At 48.8% G+C, this 26,942-nt stretch overlaps 1 protein-coding gene across 1 annotated transcript; it reads left to right on the forward strand.

The window, feature by feature from the left end:
• The first annotated feature begins 1,495 nt into the window (after window positions 1-1,495).
• LOC146260996 (Krueppel-like factor 7) lies at window positions 1,496-25,286 on the forward strand. The gene is made up of 4 exons (XM_084668647.1): window positions 1,496-1,869; window positions 16,173-16,800; window positions 19,638-19,761; window positions 21,051-25,286. The coding sequence occupies exons 1-4, from the start codon at window positions 1,768-1,770 to the stop codon at window positions 21,100-21,102; spliced, it is 906 nt and encodes a 301-aa protein (XP_084524773.1). The 5' UTR covers window positions 1,496-1,767; the 3' UTR covers window positions 21,103-25,286.
• Window positions 25,287-26,942: the final 1,656 nt, after the last annotated feature.

Below are 26,942 nucleotides of genomic sequence, written 5' to 3' on the forward strand. Positions count from 1 at the left end.
GAGAGAGAGAGAGAGAGAGAGAGAGAGAGAGAGAGAGAGAGAGAGAGAGAGAGAGAGAGAGAGATAGAGAGAGACATACAAACAAACAGATAGAGGTTGAAGCAGTAAAGAGAGAGAGAGAGAGACACAACAAAAGAGACAGAGAGCAAGAGGGAAAGAGGAAGAGAAAAAGGGAAATAGGAAGAGAGAGAGGGGGGGAAAGAGGGAGACGAACGTGTCAAATGGATAAATGTCAGTGGGTGCTTCATTAGCTCCCAGCTTGCTCTCCCTCCCCAAATGCCATGTGTAAATCGCATATCCAGGGCCGTCAGCCAGCCTCCCAGAGCACTGTAATGAGATTACCGCCCTGTACAGTACTCTCTCTCTGTGTGTGTGTGTGTGTGTGTGTGTGTGTGTGTGTGTGTGTGTGTGTGTGTGTGTGTGTGTGTACTTGTGTGATTTGCTGCCTTACATGAAACCCGCCAATAAGTTACATTACTCACACTGAATAAGTAGAAGGAAAATACAGTGGTACAATGTATTACGCTACTTTTTGGCAACTTAGTTCATGTTTGAAAGACCATTAGGTTTGCTGAGAATGTTAAGAGTTATAAGGGACAAGTGAAAACTCACTTGTTCAGGTTAGCTTTTGAGTAATATCTGTCTTTGGTCTATTGATCATTTGATCCTTTTTTATTTATTTTTATTATTAGACTTTTATATTATATTGACAAAGTACATTGTAAAGCACTGTCACCCTATCTGTGAAAAGTGCTGTATAAATAGCCTACATTTTACTTACTTACTTGCTTACTTACATTATGTAACTCAATGTTTTATTTATTTATTTATATCTTCATTATAAACCTGCAGTATTTTAAGTGTATAGGAACAACAAACTCAATTTCAGGGAGTAGAGAGGCACTACTTGAAGAAACGTGTTAATGGTCATGTTAATATTTATGACAAGTGTATTACATAGGCCCTACTGTATGTCTATTGTGAATCACATTCTAAAAAGTCCTTTAAAAGTTAAGAAAAATAACAACATTCAGTTGCCTGCAAAGCACTACGTCTTACTTGGTGCCACAATTGTGAGACTAAAATAAACAAGAAGAATGAGGGACCGCAACTTCCTCGACAGTTTAGCGTGCACCAAGGTAGATGTTGACGCCGTCGCTTCTTCCTCGAGACTGGCAGCCGAGAGCTTATCAAATCTATATAGCCATCCATAAATAGCTCACCTTTCAAGCCCATATATGGCTTGAGTGACAGTAAGGGATATCGTATGCTGGCCCAGTGTTCTGCATAACTCCTCCTACAGGCATCCTTCAGCGCCAGTCTAATCGTCTTCTCCTTGGATCGTCAACCCCATTTACCTTGTATGGTAACGCACAGAGTTGATTGACAAACACGTCACGCCTCCTCACTCGCTTATCTCCTCCCCTTTGGCTCGCGATCAGTGTACGATCATCCAGCCTGTCTATTTGCCTGCTGAAACTGGGCACGGGGAAAAAACAGCAGAGAAAGGTTCAAACCTGGCAATACGGATACACATGGAGCCTCTATCAGCGCAACTTCCCATCTCTCCTCTACTTTAAATGATACGCTTCTGCATATAGTGTAGAAATAGTAATACTTTCTGAATTCATCTGCTGACCTTTTTTCACGTGTGTGTATTTCCTCATTTGGACCAAAATTAACATGGATTTAGTAATCTGATTAAGTATAGGGGGACTTTTTTTTCGTGGAACTGTCTTTTATCTGCATCCCATAACGAGCATCACCATGGACGTTTTGGCGAACCATAGTATTTTTCAGGAACTTCAGCTCGTGCACGATACCGGCTACTTCTCCGCGATGCCCTCGCTGGAGGAGAACTGGCAGCAGGTAACTAGGCTACTTATTAAATGATTACTGCATAAGGGGTATCTCTTGATTGCTGCCATTAACAGTTATGCGCTTAGATAGAGGTGTCAACTTTTACGCGCGCATCTCCAGTACTAAGCTTAGTGTAAGGAATATGATCTCAAATTTCAATGAAATGTGTAGACCAGCCTATACCATTTGACAGGTGTAAGCCAGTAGCCCGAAGGCACCAAAGGTTTAGTTGTAAGCTACATTACGTTATATTTGGCTAGTGTGCACAATCAAATTGATTAAGTGAACTATTTTAACTTAAATTCGGCTTGATTCTATTTTTCACGTTCATATTGTCGGAGTGTTGTTGTGCGTCGTCGAGAGCAGGTTGATATTCCCCACTGCCGTACACAGACCGGTGCGCATCGTCTAGCTGTTAGAGGCAATTAGAGGAAGTGGTCTTAACAATGTAGACTCTAAATAATAATAACTGACTACGAATAATACATCTACCTGCTTCCTTAAGCTGGTGGATGAATATTTTGGTCAATATAGGTTCCGTATTTGAATGTGCTCTACACACGAGAAGGAAGTGAAAGCGTTTGAAATGTTGGGGATCACAAGTCAAGCATGACCACCCTGCAGGAAAGCTGCTTTCTAACCTGGATCCAGTTTCATTTCCTTATTACAATGTTTATTTGCCCATTTTGTTTCGATATATTTGAATTGTGCACTCGGTAAGTCAACGAAATGTTTTCCATATGGAGATGAATAAATGCTTCACTGTAAAGCCAGACCGCCCCATAAAACACTGATTTAGTTCACATGCTATCACAGTCAATACTACTACACAACAAACACTAACTAATTACCATATCACAAAATGTCTATAGACAGGTGACGGTTTAGTTCATGTGGTACTGATGCGCGCATGGAAACAAGCGACATGCCGGCTGTGGTCTACCTGCATTCGACTGGCATCATGTGATGACGCTTCTCGACAGTGGATGCAGGCAAAACCTGCGCATGGAAAGTCCATGCCGGTAAGCTTCTGGTGCTGGCGATGAAGGGGATTTTGTTCATGCTAAATCTTCGCCGTGCGTAAAAGGCGTAGACTATCGTTGTCTGTAAGCGGTGCCCGCTCTAGTTCCTACTTTCATCAGTGCCCCACTGTCCACCTACTACAAACCCTTACCAACGATTTATTTCCTTTGAACCCTATCTAGCAAAAGCTTGTCCTATAGAGGGAGCAACTTTATTTTGACATCCCCTTCCTCACATTTTCAGAGCATGCAGTGATGTGCTGGGTGTTTGTGTGCAAGAGGAAGTGTCAACATCTTGCCATACAGTATGGCGTTGGGGTGTGATGATAAGTCCTACAGACAGAACTGTCTACCTTCAGTGGCCCATACATGCAATCTACTCCTCCTACTAACTAAACTAATGCCTCCTTAAAGGAGCGACGGCCCGCTGCCGATCCATACACTGTCTATTTGGAAGGTAGAACTGGCACTATGATGACGCCCCAGTGCTGTCAGACACAATTTAGACGGGTGACATTTTTATGAACCCAGATGCGTTGACGACCAGGTAGCGGCCTAAATGGTGCACTGTGTCTTCCCTGAGACAAAGACAGTCATGCTCCTTCCTGTTTCCAGGGGGATGTAGAGGAGAGGGCAGGCCTGGTGAATGTGAGCTTGGTCTCCTCTCATCTGGAAGACGTGGTGTGACAGGGAATGTCAAGTTGCACCCAATTCAGAAGACCTCCAATCCTGACCCATTCCCACTGTTCTTGTTGGCCATTGCTCTTCGACCACTGGGTTCAGTCCTGTAATTGTACTCTACGCGAGCTGTCTGTCAGTGACCTTGAGACACACTCTGACCTCCAACACGCTATGTCCCGCCGTGTGCCAGACAATCACTTAGCCATGCCCATGAGGTCAAACGCTACCTCACTTCTAAATGTGATGATATGGCCAGATGTTTCACATGGGTGAAGTCACACTGCCTATAGAAGTCTGTACAGTATGTGTCTGGGTGCATCCATGTGTATGTACAATGTGTGTGTGAGTGTGTGTGTGCGTGTGTGTGTGTGTGCGTGTGTGTGAGAGCTCCAGCAGCAGCCCAGACGCGTGTGATGTGGTGACTGGGAGGCCGGGGCGGCGAGGTGGGGAGAGGGAGGGAAGTGCAACACACGCATATTCTCCACTGCAGGGTTTCACATTTCACACTCCAGTGGGCTGAGCCCCAGGGAGAGTGGCGGACGAGACGGCGAGAGGAGAAGAGAGACACAGGATCCTCGAGAGAAAACACACATGGAGCAGGTTTCTTAATTTACCCAACACCCTCCCTCCCCCAGACCGCTCCCCTCCCACTGACTGGACTCAGTGCCCCTGAGAGGATCCAGCGCCCTGTTAACACTGACCCGGTTCTGGCCAGCTGGCCCGCCTCACCCAGGGAGAGTTCTCCACCAGAATACACTCCCCCCTCTATAGGCCACCCCTTCGAGAGAGAGAGAGAGAGAGAGAGAGAGAGAGAGAGAGAGAGAGAGAGAGAGAGAGAGAATGTGTGTTATGTCATCCCCAGTAGGGCACAGCTGTGTTCTCACACACATCAGGGTGACGGCATCAGCATAGCCAAGCTCTCCGATCGTCCCCTCTCTTCTCCCCTTGGCTCCTCTTTCCTCGTTTCCTTCCTTGCTCACGCTCTCCAAACCACCTGTCTCTCCCTCTCCCTCTCCCTCTCCCTCTCCCTCTCCCTCTCCCTCTCCCTCTCCCTCTCCCTCTCCCTCTCCCTCTCTCTCTCTATATATATATATATATATATGTATAGCATCAAAGCCCTATGGCTTTCAGGTGGATGGGGCAGAGTAGGGGTTCTTAGTTAGGGGCCCCAGAGCAGGCGAGTCTCCCAGTCCTGGCTGCTGTCTGGGACAGTGCTGAGCCCAGCGCCCCTCTGGGACCACCAGCTGAGTCAGCTCTCAGCTTCTAGAGAATGGAGGCTGAGATCCAGGGAGGCTCAGAGGAATAACAGAAGGCTCCAAAAGGCTTTCCTTGACATCTTCTGCCTTCAGAAGACGAGCCTCTTCTTCCTTTTATCTTCATGGACAATGGGAAACTGGATTCCTGGTCAACAACTTGTTTCTAATTGCTTCGCACAGCCACTCTCTCAGCCTGCTGATCTGTTCTCCATGGCGTGGTCATACAGAATAAAGCATGGTCATGTAGACATTACATCATTTTGTCATGGGCTGAAAAGATGCACCTTGTTTGACTACAGAGGCTCATTTTCCATTTCCCCTTGCTTTGAAACAGTGGATTCAATCTCATTGAGAGCATTAGAGCAAAGTTACAAACTGAAGTATCCATTTGTCCTCTCATTCATGTGAGTCTTATCATATGATCTCAGGGTAATTGAATTCAGTGTGCAACACCCAGTTTTAGAGGTGTTGTGTAATGGTAATGTGTTTCTGACCCTCAGCGCGTGGTGTGGGACTGTGTGTTGTCTACGTGGCGTAGGTTTGAGTCATACACACACAGGTTATTAGACACACTATTAGATATGCTTCTCTTGGTGCTATAAAAAGATGCTTTGTGGTGGAAACATCTTTAATAAGTTCCTCAGGTCTCCAGTGGTTAATTAGGAAGCCATAAACCATTTCTGACAAATTGGAGAGTAAAGACTTCTTGTGGGTGGAGACATATTCCATCCAACCCCCCCCCCCTCTCCATCCCCTAACACTGCATAGTATGTGTTCATTTGGCTCCTTAATACTAGAGATGAATACATTCTGAACACTGTCAGTCTCCGAAGCTAGCAGGTTGTGTCCAGAATCGGAGCTGTTGCTCATGCGCGCCCTCATTATTCTACTCGCACTCTGGAACACCTGCCTGACACTCCTTTCATCAGAGCGTGTGTGTGCGTGCGTGTGAGATGGGTGCTGGGCTGACCCCGTGACCCGCAGTCATCACATATGTCATCGCACCGCAAATTCACTCTGCTCTTCTCCGAGTGTGTGTGTGTGTGTGAGTGTGTGCGCGTGTGTGTGTGCGTGTGGCAGGGGTGATTGCCGGTGATGGCAGCTGCTTGTAAGGGCACCATGAAGAGGTTGAAGTGTTGATGAAGGAGAGGATGGGGGGGAAAGATGTGTTCATTTGTCTGCTGCCTCAGAGAGGGAGATGGAAGAGGAGGAGGAGAGAAGGAGGTGGAGACGGGGGTGGAAAGCAGAGGGAACAAGCACATCTTTATGTATGGATTCTGTCATCCTCACAGTCAGCAAGCGGCCGAAGCACCCAGGGATTTGATTAACAGCAGGGAGAGGAGCCAGTCATTTTTTTTCTCACACCAGCACACATGGCTTGGCAATGACTTTCACATCATTTGAGCAGAAAAATCGGAAGCTGTTACACTGCTTTACAGCGATCCGACACGCTCGGGTGCAATTCATCCTGGCGACCGGAAAGAAAAGCCACAGACATTTCCTTAAGTTTAAGATTTTTTTCGCTCTCCCTTGCTCTCTCTCAATGTCTCCTTCTCTTTCTTGCCCTCAATCAATTTGGCATCTTCTGAGCTTTAAAAGACCCATTACAGAAAGCTGAGCATACATGAGATTCAAGAAGATTCAAAGGATTCGAGTACCTACATGCCCCTCCCTGGTTTGACCTTTCAACCTCCTCAACCAGAGTCCATTCTCTGCATGCCCAGCCATGCCAGACACGCAACAATCCAGACTATCTGACAACACCTGTTGCTAAGCAGCGCTACCGAACAGGAGGCAGGATTTGGCTCATTTGTTTGTTTACTTGCGGGTCTAGGAGGATAATCCTACCCAGGGGACATCCCGGACCAGAAAGTACGCCCTGTGGTGAGCCTCCCTGGGCCAGGAGGAGGGAGTGAGTCCCTGAACAGGCCTTGAACCAAGAAGGAGAGACAAGGGCAATTTGCGCTGTGTAAACACGGAAGCTTGTTGTTGTCATCGCCTCCACCATCAATCACAGCCCAAAGAGCTCCACGTTGACAGCAGCAAGGACAGGCTAGGTCCTAAAAAGGGTCTGTATAAACCCCAGCGTTCGATAGTGAGAACCGTGATAGAATTTCCAATACTACGTTTGCTGTGAGATAAGTACCTGAACCTGGGATGGTGGTGGGTCTCCTTTAGTGTAGACACTATGGAATATTATAGTCACAAAGCTTTCATGTTTTAAAGAAGTATATGACAGTGCTTTTTTATGTTGCAAACAATCATGTTTTGAAATGGGGAAGTTTCAAAACACTAGGGGCTCTAGATATATAGCCAGAGAGTGTGTGTGTGTGTGCCAACGAGTGTGTGTGAAACCGACAGTGTGTGTTTGTGTGTGTAATGCACACGTGTGTGTGTGTGTGTCTGAGATTGAGTGTGCGAACGTTTGCATGCGCGCCTATGCCTTCAGCTGTGCGCCACAATATGCAAACCCAGCGGTATTTCCATATGCTCTGAGTAATCGTTTCCCCTGTTCCAACTCAACCTGGCCACCCTCCAGTCAGGCAGTGTGTCAGGACCTCTGTGTAATGTCTCCCTCCCTCCCTCTCTCCCTCTTTCCCTCCCTCTCCTCGGCTGTCTCTCACTCTGTGCTGGCTGCTAGCTGGCTGGCTAGCTCCCATATGACAGTAATACAACACATCCTGGAGCTGTGGCAGGCCTCTGTAGGGAGCGGGGGAGAGAAGAGGAGAGAGATGGCTGCAGAGCTTGGCGCTAGACTAGACTGCTAAACTGGTAAATAGCCTGAGGAAGTCTACACCAGTGATTTAATGAGTCGCCTTGCTCACTGTTTTTCAGGATGCAACTATAAAACCAGGCCCAGTACAATGTTGTCCTTTATCCCTTTGACTACATTAACAGGGTCTTGTGATGCAAGTGTTCGACACGACAAGGTGTTAGAGAATATTTGGGAGGATTTGTCTGTTTACAAGACAGTATCCCACCTCTGTCTGACTTAGCTACAGTACGACTTCTATTCACTCTAGTGCCCTACATAGCCCAGGGCTGTACAACGATGCTAATTAATGACCCAGTCACCAATGGCTTTAGTCTAACATTGGGTTTTCTACGTTCCAATAGGGGAAGTTATGTGGGTCACTAGCTATTTTTGTCTGTGATCTGTTGCCGGGAATACCTTGGGGAGCAGCCACTGTTTTATAAGAGAGGCCATCAACAAAGTTTTGGTGTGTGTGTGTGTGTGTGTTTGCATGTGTGTGAATTGATCTATAAAAGTGTGTGTGTGTGAGCAGGTGGGTGTGTTTAGTATTTGGAGGACATTTCTCAAAGTCTTGGCAGTGCCCACTCTGCGAAGGTTCAGTGGAGCAGGTCGCATGTGCACACTTAAATCGCAGGTTGTCTGAATTATTTAGGCTTGAACTGCTGTAACCAGCATGCCAGCCAGCAGCCGTTCAGCCAGTCTCCGGGTGGCTGTTTTTCTTCACCCCCCGTCCCGTCCCCTCCTCCCCCCGTCCTTTGGGTTCAAACCAGCCAAACCAAAGGCCCTCGGTCAATCATGGAAGGCCTTCATCCTAATTCTCCCTCAAGCACCTGCGGGTGTACTGGTCTCCTGGCGCGGTGTCTGGCTGGGAAAAAAAGCTTGAGGAACATGGAGGAATATTCACTGAATTCAGGCACTGAGGGTGGTTGAGATGAGGTCATGTTTACAACCTCTTTTTATTGTTTTACACCAGGAACTAAGGTGGCAAAGCACCACCTCCAGCCTCTACAGGGCTTATCAATGAACATGTTGAGGGTACAGCATTCCCTTCCTTATGTTGACCCCTGCCTTTAGGTTCAATCAGACTTTTGTACTCTTTGCTAACCGCTAACCAGATGTAACTCATTGAGTGATTGACCACATTAGGCAGACATGTGAGAGTGGATCCTGTGGCGAGCTGTTTCCAAGCACCCAGAGGTTATGAAGGGGCCTGCGATGTCTTGTGATGGGTCCAGGGAGTCAAACACATCACACGGGGCGGTCCAAAACATGACCCATGGATCGCAGATCGGCTGTTGTGGACAGTGTCATACTGTCTGATGCACAGCTGTGCGCAGCTTACAGTTGAAATCAAATAGCACACCCACACACACACTGTTGTAGGTCAAGGGGGCTTACCCGGTGACTAACATCCATGGTGTCTCTTAGACTCAGAATTCGATCAGTTGTAGCGCACAGACGAGTGACCCGGCTCGCCGTCTCCCCTAAAGAGAGTGTAATTACGGGGATGAGACGGGGGTTAGAAGTGGCTGCACTCTGGCTGAGCTCTGGCTGAGGAGACAAAGCTGGGTCAGGAAGACAGGCGGGGCAGAGGGGGGACTGGGTTCAGCATTGCGTGCTTCCACAGCCTAATCACACAGAAAGCAAACGGGCTGTGCCCTCCTCTCGCTCTCTTTCTCTCTGTCTCTCTGTCTCTCTTTCTCCCTTTCTCCCTCTCTCCCTCTCTATATCTCCTGGAAGAGCGCCCGCTGCCACAAAAGGAGCAGAGCAGAGACGTCTTTCAATATTTATGCGGCTTGAGCCAATCTGTGTTGCTCAGGTTTGTTTTGAAAGCATTCCTGCTTGAATAAAGAGAGTCCCAATGACAAGCTCCTCCTCCTCATGCGAGCACCGACCAACCAAGCTTTTCCTGGCCCATGCAATCACACCCACACACAGAAACTCACGTCAACACTCAACTGCACCCCCTCACTGACCCCCCCCCCCCCCATGGCCATGGTCGTCCCTCGTTTGCCCCTAACCCCTAGTTGACCCCACTAGGGCAGAGCTGTGCTGTAACCAGCCCCACTGTGACTGTAGACAACCACCCCACAACCCCCTTACTGCAAACACAGTGCTATGTGAAGGCATACAGCCTGAAAACTTGCCCACACACACACACATACACACCAACACATGAAAATAAACCTGGCCACTGGCAGAGCGGATGGCATTTTATTTTTTTTCGTCTCAAGAAAAGTGTTGTACATAGCCGAGAGAGAGAGAGAGAGAGAGAGAGAGAGAGAGAGAGAGAGAGAGAGAGAGAGAGAGAGAGAGAGAGAGAGGCCATTTTGGTTCTTATCTCTGCAGACTCAGTGCCACAGTTGCACTTCCCCGTGTTGGGACGTGACTGGGGTTCCAACTGCCTGAGCCCTTTGAGTGGCACCAGCGTGAGGAGGAAGCCCACTTTTTTCCGGTTAGCCGTTCCCTTTATCTTTCCACTCCTCCGTCTCTGTTATCCGCCCCTCCCCTCCACCCCCGCCCCCCCCCACCCCCTCACTGCTCTTTTGTTTTGGAGGGCCGTAGCCGGCAAAGTCTCATTCTCTCTCTCTGTCATTGTGCGCCGTAATGAAGATTAGCCAGCCTATGGAATACAATGGTGTTCCCCACATCCGCCATGCAGACTCCCCCAAATCCTACGGCAAGCTGTTAACCCCTGTGTAAAACGCCTGTCGCCCAGCCCCCCCCCCCCCATCCCCTCCCCTCCACCGTGTGTAGGGGGGGCCACTAATGCCGTCTGACTGGTTGAATGGGAATGGATGTATCCTGATTAGATTAGCATGCTTTTGGCAGCTGAGAGGCCGCTTGGTGACTTGGACACGATAAACAGCGGCTCACCCAAATCCAGTTAAAGAGAGACAGGGATCACCTCCCCAGTGAACACAACATCGCGACAGACCCTCAGGATTATCCCCCTGCCTTCCACTCCAGCCTCTACTCTCACTCCTCCCTGGTCTCTCCTCCCCTCCCCTCCCCTCTCCTCTCCTCACTCCTCCTGTCCTTCCTCCGTCCTGTCCTGGAGCAACGCAGACATTTTCACAGCTGGTCACCGCCAATTTAGTCAAAAAGCAGAGCATTGCTTCGCTCTTGCGAGGCATCGCAGGATTTAACCGCTGGTGCATAGCAAGACCGTGATTCTCTGCACACATTCTATCCGGTGTTCACAGCAACATAATAGGAAGCCCTTTGCACAGTGACACAGTGCTTTGTGTTGAGGATTCCTGTCAATAACAGTTCATCTCAGAGGTGTCTGGCTCCCAGCTGGTTTTATTGGTATTGAGTTGTTATGTAACTACATTGACGAGGTGAACATTGTATGCAGAGTATAGAGACATTAAAGGGCCACTTGAACAGTGTGGCTGACTGGCTGGCTGGCTGGCAAGCTGGACAGGGAAAGCAATTGGAAAAAGGGTTGCGCTCCACTGAGCAGAGGTCTCCAGGTCTGTGCCCTCATTCTGGCCTCCCTTGGATGAGAGCTTCTCTTTAGCCACCATCAAAAGACTGGTTTCCCCAGACGTTTCTTTTTTGGTTATCTTTTGGTAGCTCCAAGATGAATGGACCTGTTACCCTCGAGGAGAGCTGGAGATTCCGCAAAGGCCGCTTTTGTTTCCCATTTGTTTCATCCATGAAACCTGCCCAGCCAGCCAGACTGAACACTCCGTCTTTCCGCCGGGTTGTCAGCGTCTCCCCCCACACGGCGTGCCCTGTGAGGAGAGCCGGAGGCAGCAACCAGCCACGTGTCTGGATCTCCTGTGAAGGAGGGGGCTCTCGCTGGGCGATGCTATACTGCCAGGGTAATGTTGTCTGATAAGGCCGCGTGTGTGTGTGTGTAATTAAGCCATCGCCGTGCTCTCTTATCTGTTCCTGAGCTACGCGGAGACACTGGAGCCGGGACTGAGCGGCCCATTAGTCAACGGTTAAACGACTTTTCTCCACGCCGCTGCCGCCGCCGTTTACATCTGAGGAGGACGGCGAGGCCTCGGCGTCTCCCCCTCGCCCTCGCCCTCGCTCCATTTCACCAAGCTCCGCCCGGCTTCAGACGGAGAGTGGAACCATTAGATGTCTGTGAGCTAACGAACCCTCCGTGTGAATGTGGAGGATAGTCCCAGGTTGTGAGGTATTCAGATCAGGGCCAGGCCTCAGGAAAGTGGAATATTATCTATCCCTCCCCGGACTGTCACTTGCTCTGTGTTGTTCCCTGATGGGCTTAGCTTCTGCTCTCACAGTCAGTCAGTCACACAGACAGAGCCTCAGATCTCAGCCTGACTTGCTCAGAGACGACTCTCAGTACAGGTGCAGGAGGTGTGTGTGTGTGTGTTGGTTCGAGCTTATCTAAGTATTGCTCAGTGAAGCCATAAATTAGCCCCTCTGTGCACCGGCAGGGCCACTGCTGATGAGATCACGCACAGGCGCATCATTTCCCATCGATTAGGAGGTGTGACACGCGCGCACACACACACACACACACACACATCTCAGACTGGCAGGTCTGTGGCTGCAGTCAGGCCACTGGTCATTTGGGTGTCAGGTAAGAGTGATGGGCTGGCTGGTTGGCTCTCATTGGATCAATGGCAGAGCACAGGGCAGGACAGTCCGATAGCACATCGCAGTGCAATAACACACACAACACACACACACACACACACACACACACACACACACTGTGTGACAACTGTCCAGTGTGCTGACTGCAGACGCAGGGCTTGTTTAGCCATTAGAGGCGTGTGTGTTGGGAGGCGTCTGCCGTGTTTGTTGCTGAATCATGAGCTGCTGAGCTTCTCCGAATACAAATGACATAAACGCTGGGAGTACAGTTGGCGTTGAAACACTCGTAGCGTTTCAGGGCTGCAGGGTGTGGCCTCCCGGCCTGAAGAGGGAGAAAAGAGAAAGAAGGTGGATTGACACGAGCTGAACCTTCTCCATGGAAAAATGGCATGAAAAGGAATCCAGACATTCCCCAAAGAACATGTTGGGTCAGTGCTGGTTCTTTGGCCCTTTGTCCAGGGTCACATAGCCTCTCAGTTTATAGTTCAGAGTTCAGTGGTGAGTCGGGCTCACAGCTGGATGGCTGGGTACAAACTGTGGGAAGGAAGCGAGCTCTTTGATGCTAACGGCGCGCTGTGAGCGGGCGGAGTGTGAAAGGGCTGATAGGGAAGAAGCGTGGGTGGAGTTGGCAGAGCTGGCACGACTGTGCCATCGTTCCAGGGTGCCCAGCAGGGGGCAGAGGCAGGAGCGCCGCGGAGAGACGAGGGCTTGCAGTGACTGAAACAGGGCCGTCGCTTCCCTTGCCGTGGTTATAAAAAGAGCTGTCTGTATGTGTGACTGACAGGTGTTTCACGGGCTTCACCCACCTCCAAATGTAGCACACGAGTCACTGTTTGTGTGTGTGTGTGTGTGTGTGTGTGGGGGGGGGGTGTGGGTGGGGGGGGTGTGGGGGTGCATGCGTGTATGTCTGTATGTGTCTGCATGAGGATATCTACCACTGCTTGTGTGTCTGCTTGGGAGATGTGTGTGCGTACCTCTTCGTCTCATCCGTGTCCAGGGAGTGCTGGTGAGTGTGTTGCGTGTAGACAAGCCAGAGCTTCCAGGCCGTCTGTCTGGGTGCTTGAAGGCCAGTCCATCAGCCCAGCTCTTTGTTGTGATAACAGCAGTGGGCAAAATGTCACAGCACGCTTCCTCTGTTGGCCCAACACACCTACGCAGGCAGGTTCAGGCTAATCTCGCGCCGTCGGCTCCGTTGTGTCGTTGCACTTTGTCGGAGGTGAACAGCAGGGCCGCTAAGTGAGAGACCTGCATGTGCCCCCTGAGCAGGTCAGGGGATCATTTCACCTCACTTCCTTGTCTTTAAAAGCCCTTTAGGGGATTTGCGGAGCTATTTGCGTTGAGTGAATTTGTGTTGACGGTCTAGATCAGCGTCTGTCCATTATCCAGAGGGCACTCATAAGTGGGTTGTTAACCCCCCCTTCATCCTGTCCATTGTAAGGCATCGGCCCCAGACTGTTGTCACACACACACACACACACACACACACCCAGGGTATATACATCTTGGGTTCCACTCCCCCTGTTGTATGCCCTGCAGACCAACACAAAATGGGGCAAGTGCACACTTCCTCATGTGGCCACACATGCCATTTCCTTTTCTGCCTCTTTCTCACTTTCTCAGTCTCTCTCCCTCCCTCTCTCACACACACACACACACACACACACACACACACACACACACACACACACACACACACACACACAGACAGAGACATACAGTTGCTCCAAAACTGCAGCGCTGCCCTTCTCTACAACAATATTCCTTTAATGTCACCCCCCTAGGGGTATGGATGAGGTGAGAGGGTGGTGATGGAGTGATTGGAGACAGAGAAAGAAGAAGAGATGGGGGGGGGGGCGGGTAGGGGAGGTAAGAAGAGAGCACCAGAGCTACCTTGGCCAGATAAGCTTGATCCCATTGTGCCGGCACATCTCCCCCTGACCCTATCCAACCGACTCTCTGAACACCTCCACCCACCTCCACCCGGGCACTGCCGTCTCACGCCTTTCAGCTCAACCCCACACCATCACACTGGGCATGACTAAACCCACCCCGCCCGCACGCCCGCCCGCCCGTTTCTGCAGTGTGTGTGTTCATGTTCCGCTGACCTTGTGTGCGTGTGTGTATGTGTGCCTGCTGAGAGGATGCTGTTAGGCTAAATGTCACAGACCCAGATAGGATTTACCCCCCGCAGGGAGAATGAAGTCCCCTCACTCCCTCTCCTTCCATCCCTCCCCCTGCTCCCTCCCTCGATTGGATACCTTCTCTGGTGCTCCCTTTGCGGCTTCTTCACCTTCACCTCTACAGCCGTATCCAAGCCTTGCTCTGCGACTTTACCTGCTAGCTATCTTCCTCTCCCACACACACACACACACACACACACTCACTCACACACACTGTTTTCCATTGTCAGCAGTCTGCTGAATAAACTCTGCTTTTAACTGGTTCCTTTTAGTGGCTAATTGCTCACAACCTCAGGAAGAGGAAGGAGAGAGAGGAGGAGGAGAGATAGAGAGGGAGGGAGGGAGGGAAAGAGAGCGTGTGTAGTTGGGGTTGTGGGGGGTAGGAAAACAACTTAAAGAATACAAAAACATAAAACCAGTGCTGAGCTATGATTTTTGCACTCAGACAGAGGTTCCATGTTTATTCTGTTATCACATTTGAATGTAAATACATTTTGGACAAAGTAAGCTCACGTAATTGAATTTGCATTTCACATGATCATATTATTCCTGGAAACAGTAGGGAGCTAACAGAGAAAGCATGAAAACAATTATCCATAAAAAGCCTCTTCAAAACAACTTCCTGCGTGAAGCGACTAAACAGTTTCCATGCCCCGTCTCTCGCCCGTCTTGGGGAGCTGTTCATTTTCGGTTCATATGCAAATGTCTCAAGTATCTCTCCCCCCAAAAAACCCCAAACAAATTCCGTTATTCCTGGAAGAAGAGGACGACAACAACAACAATCTCCTAGCAACAGAAGCCCCCCTCCACCCCACAAAAAAAAACAACAGAAAGAAAAACCTGTTTTATTTTTAGACAGAGAGCACAGAGGGGGGAGTGTGAAGTAAACGTCTCAGATGTATGCAGGCAGCTTCCTCTCTCTCTCCTGGTAATGAAGCTTGCTGCTCCAACTGTCAGGGCCCATTCTCTCAGATGAAATAGCTGGTGCTGAGAGACCCAATGGTGCTGTGTCCCCCCCCCATTCTGCCTGTCAGAGTGGTTTAGCCCTGACAGACTTAACACAACACTGATATCAGCCTGTGTTGGTAGCTGTTCAAACAAAATGGCTTTATCATGTAGCGTGGAGTCGGACAGAGTAGAGTGGAAAAACGACCACTTCCTTCCAGATGGGCAGTCTGGTCCTGTGTTCAGCGAGCCCTTCCTTCATCAGAGATCTGCCATTGAATTAGTTGCATCTCTGATCAAAAGTATGAGGGCGCTCTCCCAAACACAGCTCCCCAAACTGGTGTTTATCCATTACAACTTGACATTTCCTCGACATGGTCGACCTGCATGCCTGGGTGAAGCAGGGGTGTTTGGGATGGTGGTGGGAGTGGGGGGGTGGAGGGACTGCTAAGATTCAGGGCTGCTCTCCTCCTCCCCTCCCCTCCCCTCCTCTCAGCCATGGTAATCAATCACAGTGTAATCAGCCATCTCCAGCCAGTCAGCCGGTGACAGGGTAGGTCAGCTGGTCAAGACTCTACTGGGGAGCTTCAAACCAGGTTCACCTACGACAGCCGGGACGCTCTGAAGGACCCACATACGAGCGATTCCCCTTCCCGTTCTGAAGCGGTTGTCATCAATACGCAAAACGTGTCAAGTGGAAAGACTCAAGCGTCACATTCTGGCATGTGTGTGTGTGTGTGTGTGCGTGTGTGAGAACCTGACTTCCCATGTCGCGGTCAACGCTGCAAGCTCTTTAGTTAGGGTTACCTACTTTTAGCTTGAGTGTGTGTATTTATCTGTGTGTGTGTGTGTGATGGGTCTGACTCATGTCTCGTCTCTCCCCTCCCAGACGTGTCTGGAGCTGGAGCGCTACCTGCAGACGGAGCCCAGACGCCTGTCCCAGTTCTTTGACCAGGAGCTGGACTGCCTGCTGACCCCCGCCTACCTGAAGGAGGACAGCGAAGAGGAGCTGATGGACCCCCTGCTTCCCAACCTCCCCGAGGAGCCCCCCAGCCCCCCGCCCCTCCTCTGCCCCTCCCGGAAGCACCTCTCTCCCTCCTCCGGACCCAGGAAACCAAGGCCCGGGGCCGGGGACAGGACGGGGGCGGGTGGGGTCCACCAGGCTCAGCTGAGCGCCGTCACCTCCCTGACGCCCCCGTCGTCCCCGGAGCTGGGGCCGCACCTGGCCAAGCCCACCCACACCCTGAGGGCCTCGGCCGACGGCACCCTCACCCTCAAACTGGTGGCCCGGAAGATGGGCCTCAGCGCGGCCAGGCTGGTGGCCGCCCACGCGCTCCCCCTGCCGGGCCGGCACGCCGGGGGGAACCCCGAGGAGGAGGAGCCGGGCGCCACCTGCGTGATCGGGGTGGGGGACATTCCAGAGAACAAGAAGAGGGTCCATCGCTGCCAGTTTAACGGCTGCAGGAAGGTTTACACCAAGAGCTCCCATCTGAAGGCGCACCAAAGGACACACACAGGTGAGCCTCCCTCCTTCCCCCCCCCTCACACACCCACGGGGAGAGCGGACCTCCGCCACTCTGAACACGAGTGTCCTTCATGTGAGACACAACTCCTCTCCGGTCTCTCTCCAGGTGAAGAGCACTCTCTCAGACAGCCCTGCCAACTCCTTCAACACTCGCTTAATCACATTAGCCTGAGTCATGCACCCCATCCATGCGTGTTACTCTAGTCCTCAAGCAGAACATACTGTACATTTACTCCAGATGCTAATGTGAAAATACAGTTCAGTTCTATTCCATTCAATTCGGACGTCGAGTCCAGTCATTAAGTAGTTGGTTGGGGCCTCCTCTCCAAGGTTGCCCCAGTACTTCCTCAGTGGATTCAGGGGGGTGGGGCGGGTGGGGGCAGTGGAAACAGCCCATAATTCTCCCTCTCTTCGATCTCAATCCAGAACCACTCAGACCTCTGTCAGGAAACTGTCTTCCCCCTGACTAACTGCAGCATGATTGATGGATTGACCTGGATAAGCCGTAGTTTCCGAGTTTATTTGAGTACCCCCTCCCCATCCCCCTCCATCCCACACCATCCACATCTGTGCTTCCTATATGTCACTGTGAAGGCACAGCTACCTGGGACTGGGGACATGGTAATGGTGCCGTGCTTATGTGACAAGTCCCAAGCACTTGTAATGTCACACTCTGTGTCAGTTCTCCGGGCTCTGGGAGAGTGGTCGCTGTGATAGAAGGTTCAGTCACTGACATAAATAAATACCTGAGACAGACAGAAGCTGTGGCTTAAACTGAGACAGGGGCTGGCCTGGGGTAGAAATTAGGTTCCGGGGTTGGGACTGGGACTGGGACTGAGGTTGGAGCAGTGGTTCTGGGTCTGGGGTAGAGGTTGGGGCTGGGGCTGCTGGAAAGCAGAAGTGGGAAAATGTAATTGGGAGACCCGATGCCACAGGGGCTCCATTCACAGAAAGATTAGCAAGATGAGTTTAGAGATACTATTACTCAAATCCCCCTCTTTTTTCTGCGTTGTTATTTCCATAAATTACTTATGGAGAAAAGAGTATGATTTAATCTGGAATTAGGGAGACTGTGTGGAAAATGACTTGCCGTGTAGAGTAGTTTATGAATGTAGTTTTTAATGCAGATAAGGGATTGTACAATTAAACTTTTGAATTGAGAGAATGTGTAAAACATGAGCTTAATACAGTTCCTCTCTCTCTCTCTCTCTCTCTCTCTCTCTCTCTCTCTCTCTCTCTCTCTCTCTCTCTCTCTCTCTCTCTCTCTCTCTCTCTCTCTCTCTCTCTCTCTCTCTCTCTCTCTCTCTCTCTCTCACTCTCCATATCTCCCTGTCTCACTCCATCTCTCTCTCCATCTCTCTCATATATCCATATAACAGCAGTATGTCAGGGAGAGCTGGCCTGTTCAGGGCTCTCCTGCTGCCCTCATGTCCTCAGAGACCACCATACCCTGGTCCATCACAGGCTAATGGGGAGAATGCAATTAACCACAACCCTGGCACCTGAAAGACTGTGTGTATCAGCGTGCCTGCCTGCGTGTGTGTGTGTTTTTGTGTGTGTGTGTGCGTGTGTTTTTGTGTGTGTGTTTCTGTGTGTGTGTTTCTGTGTGTGTGTTTCTGTGTGTGTGTGTGTTTCTGTGTGTGTGTGCTCTCGTCCGTCCATGCTTGCCTGCATGTATCGGTGTACATGTGTCAGGGGAGGTGGAAAAAGGAGGAGGGGGGGTGGGGGGGTTCAGTTGCTAGGATACCAGAGAGAGCGTATCAGTGGAGGAGTGTGGAGCTGAGTGGTTATCTGCTGCTGGAGGCACTGGTCTCAGCCTGCATCCCCGCTGCCTTCTCCCGCCTCCGCCGCCACCCTCACTCCCCCCCCCCCCACCCCCGCCGCGTACAGCACTACGGTTACCGTTGCTAGGCAACTGCATCCCCCCTCTCTGCCAGCGTGAGCGGTAATTGGCTGGTGGCACGGCGTCTGTTGATGCCAGATCCAGCCAGCTGCACTGCTGCCTCCTCGTGTTTCATTCCTACTAGGTTGCTAGGCGACTGAGTCAGGCATCCATGTCTCCCAGTGAATATGATTGGTCGGTGAGCAAACAGCGGCCCAAACCTTCCTCTGTGGTTTTGGGAGGACTGAGGGAGAGGAAGGTGCTGGGATATAGCCCAGTGTTGGGAGATGGAGGGGTTCTAGGTCTGCTATATGTGACTTTTCCTGAGTGTTTTAGGTCCCATAGGTCAGAGGACATCCAAAAGGTGATCCCCTGAGACGACAGCTGGCAGGTTGCACATCTGGTGCTACTTTCCGTTTAGCAAAACAACCGGCCTGATCATCATCATCCCCCTCCTCCTCCCCTCCTCCTCCTCCCCTCCTCCTCCTCCTCCTCCTCCTCCTCCTCCTCCTCCCCTCATCCCTCTTCTGCCTGTTCAGCAAGATGGGGAACCGCTGGGAGCCTCTCTCTCTCTCTACGCTGGTTGAAAATTCACCCTCCCCAAAACCCAACCCCCCCAAAACCACCTTATATACCGGCAGTTATCTTGAAAGGCGAGACGGGAAAATATGAAGATGAGATTCTCGTGTGTTTCACTGATGTTTTGGAGGGAGCAAGACATATTTACAGTATGTTGAAATGCGTAGATTGCAAACCAAGTCTCTTCATACAGTCAAAGCATGTCATCAACCATAGCCCATAATCTTTCAATGTTTTTTAAAGCAACGTATTAATATGTATTTGATCTCTTTATGGTGAGGACACTGAACTGAGCTCAGATGTGGCACTGACAAACAAATGATGAACACTGGTGTGTTGAGAGGGTGCGTTTGTTTCGTTTCCCCCAGGTGAGAAGCCCTACAAGTGTTCGTGGGAAGGCTGCGAGTGGCGATTTGCCAGAAGCGATGAGTTGACGAGGCACTACCGCAAACACACCGGCGCTAAGCCTTTCAAGTGTAACCACTGTGACAGGTATGTCAAAACACACACTCACTCTCTCCCTCTCTCCCTCTCTCCTTCATTGATGCTCCCACCCTTTAATGTGTAGCTGCTATGACACAAAGCTTGGAATGAGCCGTTTGCCGCTTGCCGTTTGGTAAGAAAACAGAGTGAGAGGTGGTTAGCTAAATGTTGTGGCTGATATGCTAACCTTCATAGAAACCGTATGAAAACTACAGCAATGTAAATTAAATTACGAATACATTTGATACAATTAAAATAGACATGATTTAAAGATTGGCCTGACATTGACGTGAGGATTAGAGAGCGGGGCTGATAATGAAATGGAAATTTGAAGTCCTAATTAACGTTAGCTTTGTTCCTACACATTTACCCAGTAAGGAACTAAATTTTATTTGCGGGTCGCCTGTCTGATCCAAGCTGATGAGCTCTGGGACCTAGCTGGTGCCTGGAGTGAGGAGGAGGGGGAGCAGAGGTGTCACGTCATATCTCAGCAGGGCAGTAAATACAATATGTTACAGTGTCCAGATCCCCCCCCCCCCCCCCCCCCCAGTCTCAGACACATAACTAATTCTGGCCCATCCTGTCAGGACCCCCTAGTGAGTTGGAGAAGGGAGCGAGGGCGGACAGGGAGGAGGGAGAGGGGGGGGGGGCAGCAACAGATCTGTGGCATTACAGCTGGCTTTGTGCCCCATGGTCGTGACTCATTCCGCCATCTGTCTGGCCAGCCAATCCCCTCCTCAGGGTCCCCCCCCCCCCCACGACACACACACACCACCTCACTCAGGTTGGGGTATAACCATGAGACAGAAGACTGGTGGCTTATTGATGTGTGACGCATAAGCAGAGAGGAACACATTGACTATTTGTGAATGTTTCTCAAAACGATTACATTTTTTACGATGCCCATTTGGTTCCTTCTGCAATTCCGTGCACCCAATCTTAAGTGAGAAGTGGCTCCTCATCCAATTTAGCATTCAGTTCAGGAAAAATGTTGATGTCTGTTGGTTATACCAGCCATGATTCAACAGATCCATCTGCAGCCTCCCTCCCTGTTCAAACTGCAGCTGCCGTCATTATGAGGACTTGAGAAAATGCTGATTATGAGTTAGTTACACAGTCTTAATTGCCTGTACATTAGAGCTGCCTCGGCGCTCTGTAGCTAACAGCAGCTTTTAAACTATTGACTAAATAAACACCCCGCTCCTGCCTTGGCAACAGACTAACAAGTGCTCTCCTCAATATCTCTCTCTCTCTCTCATTCCTTCTTTCTCTCTATCCACGTCTCCCTCTCTCTGCAGATGTTTCTCCCGGTCAGACCACTTGGCACTACACATGAAGAGGCACATCTAAGGAGGAGGAGGAACAGGAGAGGGAAAGGAGGATAAGAGGAGAGGAAGAGGAGGACAAGGCGGGAGGAAAACAAGATGGCTGCCCGCCAAGCTCCCGAGATGTGGAGAGGTGGAGCGCCGGAACTGAAGCCCGGTCTCGTCAGGTGGCGGGAGAGGCTGGGAGAGGCTGGGGGAGGCTGGGGGAGGCTGCACACAGCAGCGTTGTCACATGGAACAGAGACGTGTAGATTTGTGTACAGACAAACCGCCCATGACGGTCCTGGCGTCCTGGAAATGGGACCTAGACAGATCTTTATGCCACAGTTATTCAGTGCCACACCGGCTTCCCCCTGGGATGTGCGCGACTGGAACGTCAGGGAGATCTGCACCCTCTTGTCATCTGTCATGCTCCTGAAAGTTACCTCTCACAAGGAACTACTACCAGCAACCACGAGGTGACTCTATCAATCCAACCAGGTGTCTTTCTTAACGACAGGTCACATTGTACAGACACGGCGACAAGCCCTTATCAGACGCTTCGCGGTGTGATGACGTATGACATTTGCAAACTTGCCCTTCTCCCCCTCCATCGCTTGTCCTGTCTCTCTCAGTTCCTCTCCGCCCGACAGCTGCGCAACTGACACTTTTGAACCTTTTTGTAGAACCCCCCTCTGTCCAGAACGGGATCGTCTTGAAACTCACCAAACGTTGGCTTACATGCTGCTCCGACATGGACTGCCATATGCACAGAAGTAGTACAAGCAGATAACTGCGACAGAAGCACAGACAGCTAAAAGAAACTCAAAAATGTGTAAAGATTATTTTCTTTCGAATACCGCCCCAACCCCCTCCTCCTATGACCGATTGAAAGTTGAAGGACAGATCCCGTCATAAAAAAGAAAAAAAAGAAGAAAAAAAAAAGAAAGATTGAGAATGTTTGCTGATGTTATCTTGTGTGTGTATGAGACAGACTGTGTGGGACTGGTCAGAGCCTGGCTGTGGTTGGGAACCGATAGCTAGGCTAGGCTTCACACTTTCCCAGACAAACGGCACTAACCCTGTGTGCTCGTCTTGGGAGCTCGAGGCAGACGCAGCGCGCGATCACACAATGTGCTTCTCACTATCCAACATCAGACTGCATTCCTGCTAATGTCTAAAGTTCATTTCTATGGGCAGAGATCATTCCGCCTACAATGTGGGATTACTATGGGGGACGGTGGGGATTCTGATTTGTGTACAATCAAAGGGGATTGGGTGGCTCTCTCAAGAGCAAATAAATGTGATGAATGTACTGTTTTGTCAAGTTTGTGCATGACACTGGAACCAGAGAGAACATTGGAGGAGTTGGATCTTAGTACAGTTTATAGGTGGCACTGGTAAACACATTACTGACAGTGTGGTCATGAGTAGTGTCAGTCAATTGTCTCGTATAGAAATAGCCAGATGTAGAAATTCACTTGCCCTCAGCCGAAATACCGACCAAACATCCGTTTGTTGTCATAGACATTTTTTGTTATCCCATGCGGCCATTTTGACATCTGTTCAGTGAGCATCATCCCACAGCTGCCCACCAACTTGGCTGACATTGACCAATGAGAGGGTACTCTGACAGCAGGGTTACCTAGGTAATGAGAGGGGAAATATGCGCCCTCAGCAGTGGTCAGTGTTGTACGGGCCCAAACACAGAATGCAATGGAGTGCGACCCATACCACTGCTCTCTCTCTCTCTCTTTCTCTCTCCCTCTCTCTCCCTCTCTCTCTCCCTCTCTCTGGTCATGCTGACAGAGAGGTCACACCCCTCTGCTGACCGACACAGTCCATTTCCCAGACGTGGTACTCTAAGTGTTATCCTTCCCACTACACGCTCTCTCATGCTGCAGCATCAGTGCCCCAGGCCTGAAGACCTCCAGGGGTAGCCTTGCATGACAGACAGCAAAGGGGATGCTTTAAGGCACACCTTCACGATGTCAATTATTTGCAAGTAGTAAAGAGAGAAAATGAGAGAGGGCAAACAAGGAACACTTCCTGGGAGAAGATACCGTTTAGTCCTGTCTCATCTGTTTAACATGAAGGAGACGTAAAGTGTGCTGGAGACCAAAAATGGGAACAGGAAATGGAGGAAATATTTGAGAGAATTAGACCCTTAAAAGGAGACTGAATAATCATTAGCAGCTTTGCGTGCGATTCAGAATTGACGGGTGAAACACTCATATGAACTGGCTGTTTGTAGATAAACAAATGTTGTATGTGAATTTGGGATCATAATTAAGGGGTGGCCCATATATTTGAGGTTTTGATGGTACTGTACTGTATGTATTACTTGATGCGTAATTCATAACAGGATAGACAGATCCCATCATGGCTGGAAACACAAGTCCAACAGGCTTGGTTTGAATCCATCCCACCTTAGTGGGTAGAAATCTACCACACACAGCTACAATGTGCGTTAAAGGGAACGAGACATTAGCTAGTTACTGTTGTTTCTCATTTGACTACAGTTGTGGGTCTCCTGCGGCATATTGATGAATGATTGTGTGTTATCTGCTGTGCCTGTGTGTGTTGTTGTCTGTTACTGCAGTCAGAGACTTACCAAACCTCTCTTGCACACACATTCTCTCTCGCTCTCTCTGGGGCAAATATTTGGGATAAAACCACTTGGAGCTGTTTTGGGTCTTGTCAAACATATTTTCAGGTGATTTGGTGGTGTTTGTGTGTCCTATACTCTGGGACGACAGGGCACTTTGTGTCTGTAAATTCCCTGTATGGGTTCAGTGAATGGCTGTAACCATGTGGCAGAACCTTGGACACAAACGAACGAACAACAGGCATCGCTGTGCGTCTCTTTTCACAGGGTGCTTTCATCTCTGTGGGTTAGACATCTGTGAAACAGCATCGGTGTACATTGGTGTGTGAGAATAAAGGAATGAGTACACCATCGTGAGCCACGTCCTACTAGTACCAAGTCTTAATCTCAGATGGGAAACTGCTCCTTCTTTTTACCAGCATCTCCTCCCCCATCCTCCTCTCGAACACTCTATCATCTGTCTAATCTGTTCATCCATCTCTATATCCACTTTCGCCTCTGTTCTTATTCTCATGTTTCTGTACAAAGTGTTTGAAAATTATTATTTGTATATTATGATGTGAGTATAATAATGTTCTTTGTTATGGAAAAAGGAAAAATTTATTTTTGTTACTGGTTTGTTTCATAATTCTTTTTTAAATTGGTATTGTAATATCTCTATGCAAGAACTGTTCAGTGAATCCTTTTTATTTAAGAATGTAATGTGTAGTAAATTGTAGAATCAGTTTGGTGTGTGGCATCTCTCTTCTTGCTAAACCGCTTTAAAGCACATATGCTAGTTTTGATGTTATGAGTAATATGGTGCGATTCATCTTGTGCATTCCTAACAGCTCTATTCTTCCTCCGGTTTATATTAGAAATTGCTAGCAGGTTTTCTCAAAGCTTTTCTATTACCACATTATACACTGATGAATGGCCAGTGTGTGTTGAAGACAGAGACGGTATTTCATAGTGGAACATCATCACAGCATATAGACACCCCCCTATGAGCACAGAACAGAAGAGAGATGCTCCTGGAGATTGGCGTGATAAGGGATCCAACATTCTCACTCACAGACACACTGCTTGTTAAAAACAAACTCTTCTTACCAAGGTGATGACTTATCTGGCATTGGTGCAGCCTTTTGACCGTGACTAACTGATAAAAGGATAATCGAATAACTAATGGCTAATTAGGGAGCAATTACGTGCTGTTAAATGGCCCTGTGCAGTGTATTAATTCTGTTTCTATCTGGCAGGGGGCTACTCCCGTAAGGTTTCTCATTAAATGCCCCTAATTGAAATGGGCACCCTCATCAAGTAGCTTACATGTGTCTGTCGGACGTAATGTGCCTCTATATGTAATTGCAGACATCACATTGCCTGGTATCTACTAGTCATTGCATATAGATCAATCAGCCAGACAGGTTATGAAATTGAAAATGAGAGACTCATTTTCACTCCCAGTCCCTTTGACATCCCATGAGTATTTTTCAATATGGACAAAGAGACCCTGCCATCATTTTGATCCCAAGGGGCCATATTGGGACTGACAACATATGAGAAATTGTATTATACCAAGAAACCCTGTTTTGAGATTCAGCATGATCAGTTCACAGTTTTGAAAATGACTATCATGAAATATCCCACTAACAAACAGACAACAAATAAACCTATTGATGAGTCACCATGAGCACCATGAATTGTACACTTCTTGTCCTTGATTATCTGTTGCATTTACTGTAAGTACTTTAGGTAAAAGTGTCTGCAGAATGAATACCTCTAAATTAGTACTTAGCAATATTTGAAATGTTCCTGTACAACTAAAGGATGCTCTCAGTGAACAGCAAGACTTTGCTGCGTGGTCATTACCAACACCCAGATATCTACATCATGCTTTCTACAGCTTTCTAACAGGTTTAACGGCAAGCACAAAATGTATGAAGACAAAAGGGAAATTGGTTATGGAGTTAATTGAATTCCAAGCATAGGATTCCAAAGTGGCTTACTCAGGATTTAGGCTTCTCATGCTCAAATGCTTTGGCCTTCTGATCCAGTGAGCTCCGACTCAACATTATTTGAGGATGCATACTTCAGAATGGGAGAACAACTCGGGTCATTCTCATTCCTTCCTCTCAAAACATCTTCCAGGCGATGTAATCTAGAATATTTACCTGCATGTGTGTTGAGGTAGTGGAAATGATATGCTATTGTGAAATCATCTACTTTTGTGATGACAGGTCCTTTCACACTAATTCTTACTTAACTGACCATATCATTTCTCTGTGGTATGAAATCAGAAAGGGAAAGACAGCTTGGCACTTATTTACTTCTAGACCTGTCTATGCTGAAGGAACGCTGGTATTATATGACACATCCTCTTCCCATTCACAACCACAGTACCAGAGGGAAGTATTAGGAATCCTGACAATAACTCAGTAAAACCTACTGTCTGATCACTGTTTTGGTTTGATTGACATAAAAACAAGAGATAACAAAGAAACACAATGATAGTGTTGCAAAAAAAAACACACAAAAAAACGATCTGAAGACTAAATTGTGTTATTCATGTTCCTCGAGGCAATAATGAAACATTCACCTGTCATCTCTGTACAATCTGGATTTACTTTCACTGTCTTAGAATGAGACTGAACAGTGTTGACATCACAAAGACAAGCAATTCGGCTGGAAAGGCAATGGAATCCTCCACTTAAACACTATCCATGTAATTCACTTGAACAGTCCTCATACAAAACTGATTGGCTGTGCAAATCACTGCGAGCTGCCAGGTGTCTTGTAGGCAGTTGGCAGCAGTTTGGGGAACATTATTGTCACATCTGGCATTGTTTAGGAACCTACCAACTGGGAAAGTGATTCTCAGAGTTGAACCTCCCACAGTTGATCTCTGTCAACCGTACAGCTTCATTACAGCCTGTCACTGGTTAAAGCCTCAGAGAAGGGTCTCTCTTCTCTGCTTTTGTTGTGTCGGCCCCCTTCAGAGGTGTACAGTTGCAACAAACAAAGACACAATCCATGTTTAGTGGAAGAGTGGTCAATTGAAGGTGATTTAGAGATGCTCATTATAGGAATAACTCCCAAAGTGAAACAACAGTTTCTTGTATCATGTGCATATTCATCATAAAAGTCCATATTTCTGTTTATTTGTCTTATTTTCTCGATATCTTATGAGGGGAGTCGTGCTCTAAACAGGTTCATATATCCATCATCACCTTCTTCAATTGATTCTTTTGTATCCTGGTCAGGACACCAAAGTGCTTAGATATTTCCAATTATTGGGA

The sequence above is a fragment of the Hypomesus nipponensis genome, chromosome 12, assembly GCF_054491055.1.
Source record: "Hypomesus nipponensis isolate SF chromosome 12, ASM5449105v1, whole genome shotgun sequence".
NCBI lineage: Eukaryota > Metazoa > Chordata > Actinopteri > Osmeriformes > Osmeridae > Hypomesus > Hypomesus nipponensis.

Excerpts from the sequence above, each read along its gene's own strand:
- LOC146260996 (XM_084668647.1), top strand. The coding sequence starts at position 1,768 with ATGGACGTTTTGGCGAACCATAGTATTTTTCAGGAACTTCAGCTCGTG. Across the intron at positions 16,801-19,637 it reads GCACCAAAGGACACACACAG|GTGAGAAGCCCTACAAGTGT; the intron begins GTGAGCCTCCCT and ends CGTTTCCCCCAG. Across the intron at positions 19,762-21,050 it reads AAGTGTAACCACTGTGACAG|ATGTTTCTCCCGGTCAGACC; the intron begins GTATGTCAAAAC and ends CTCTCTCTGCAG.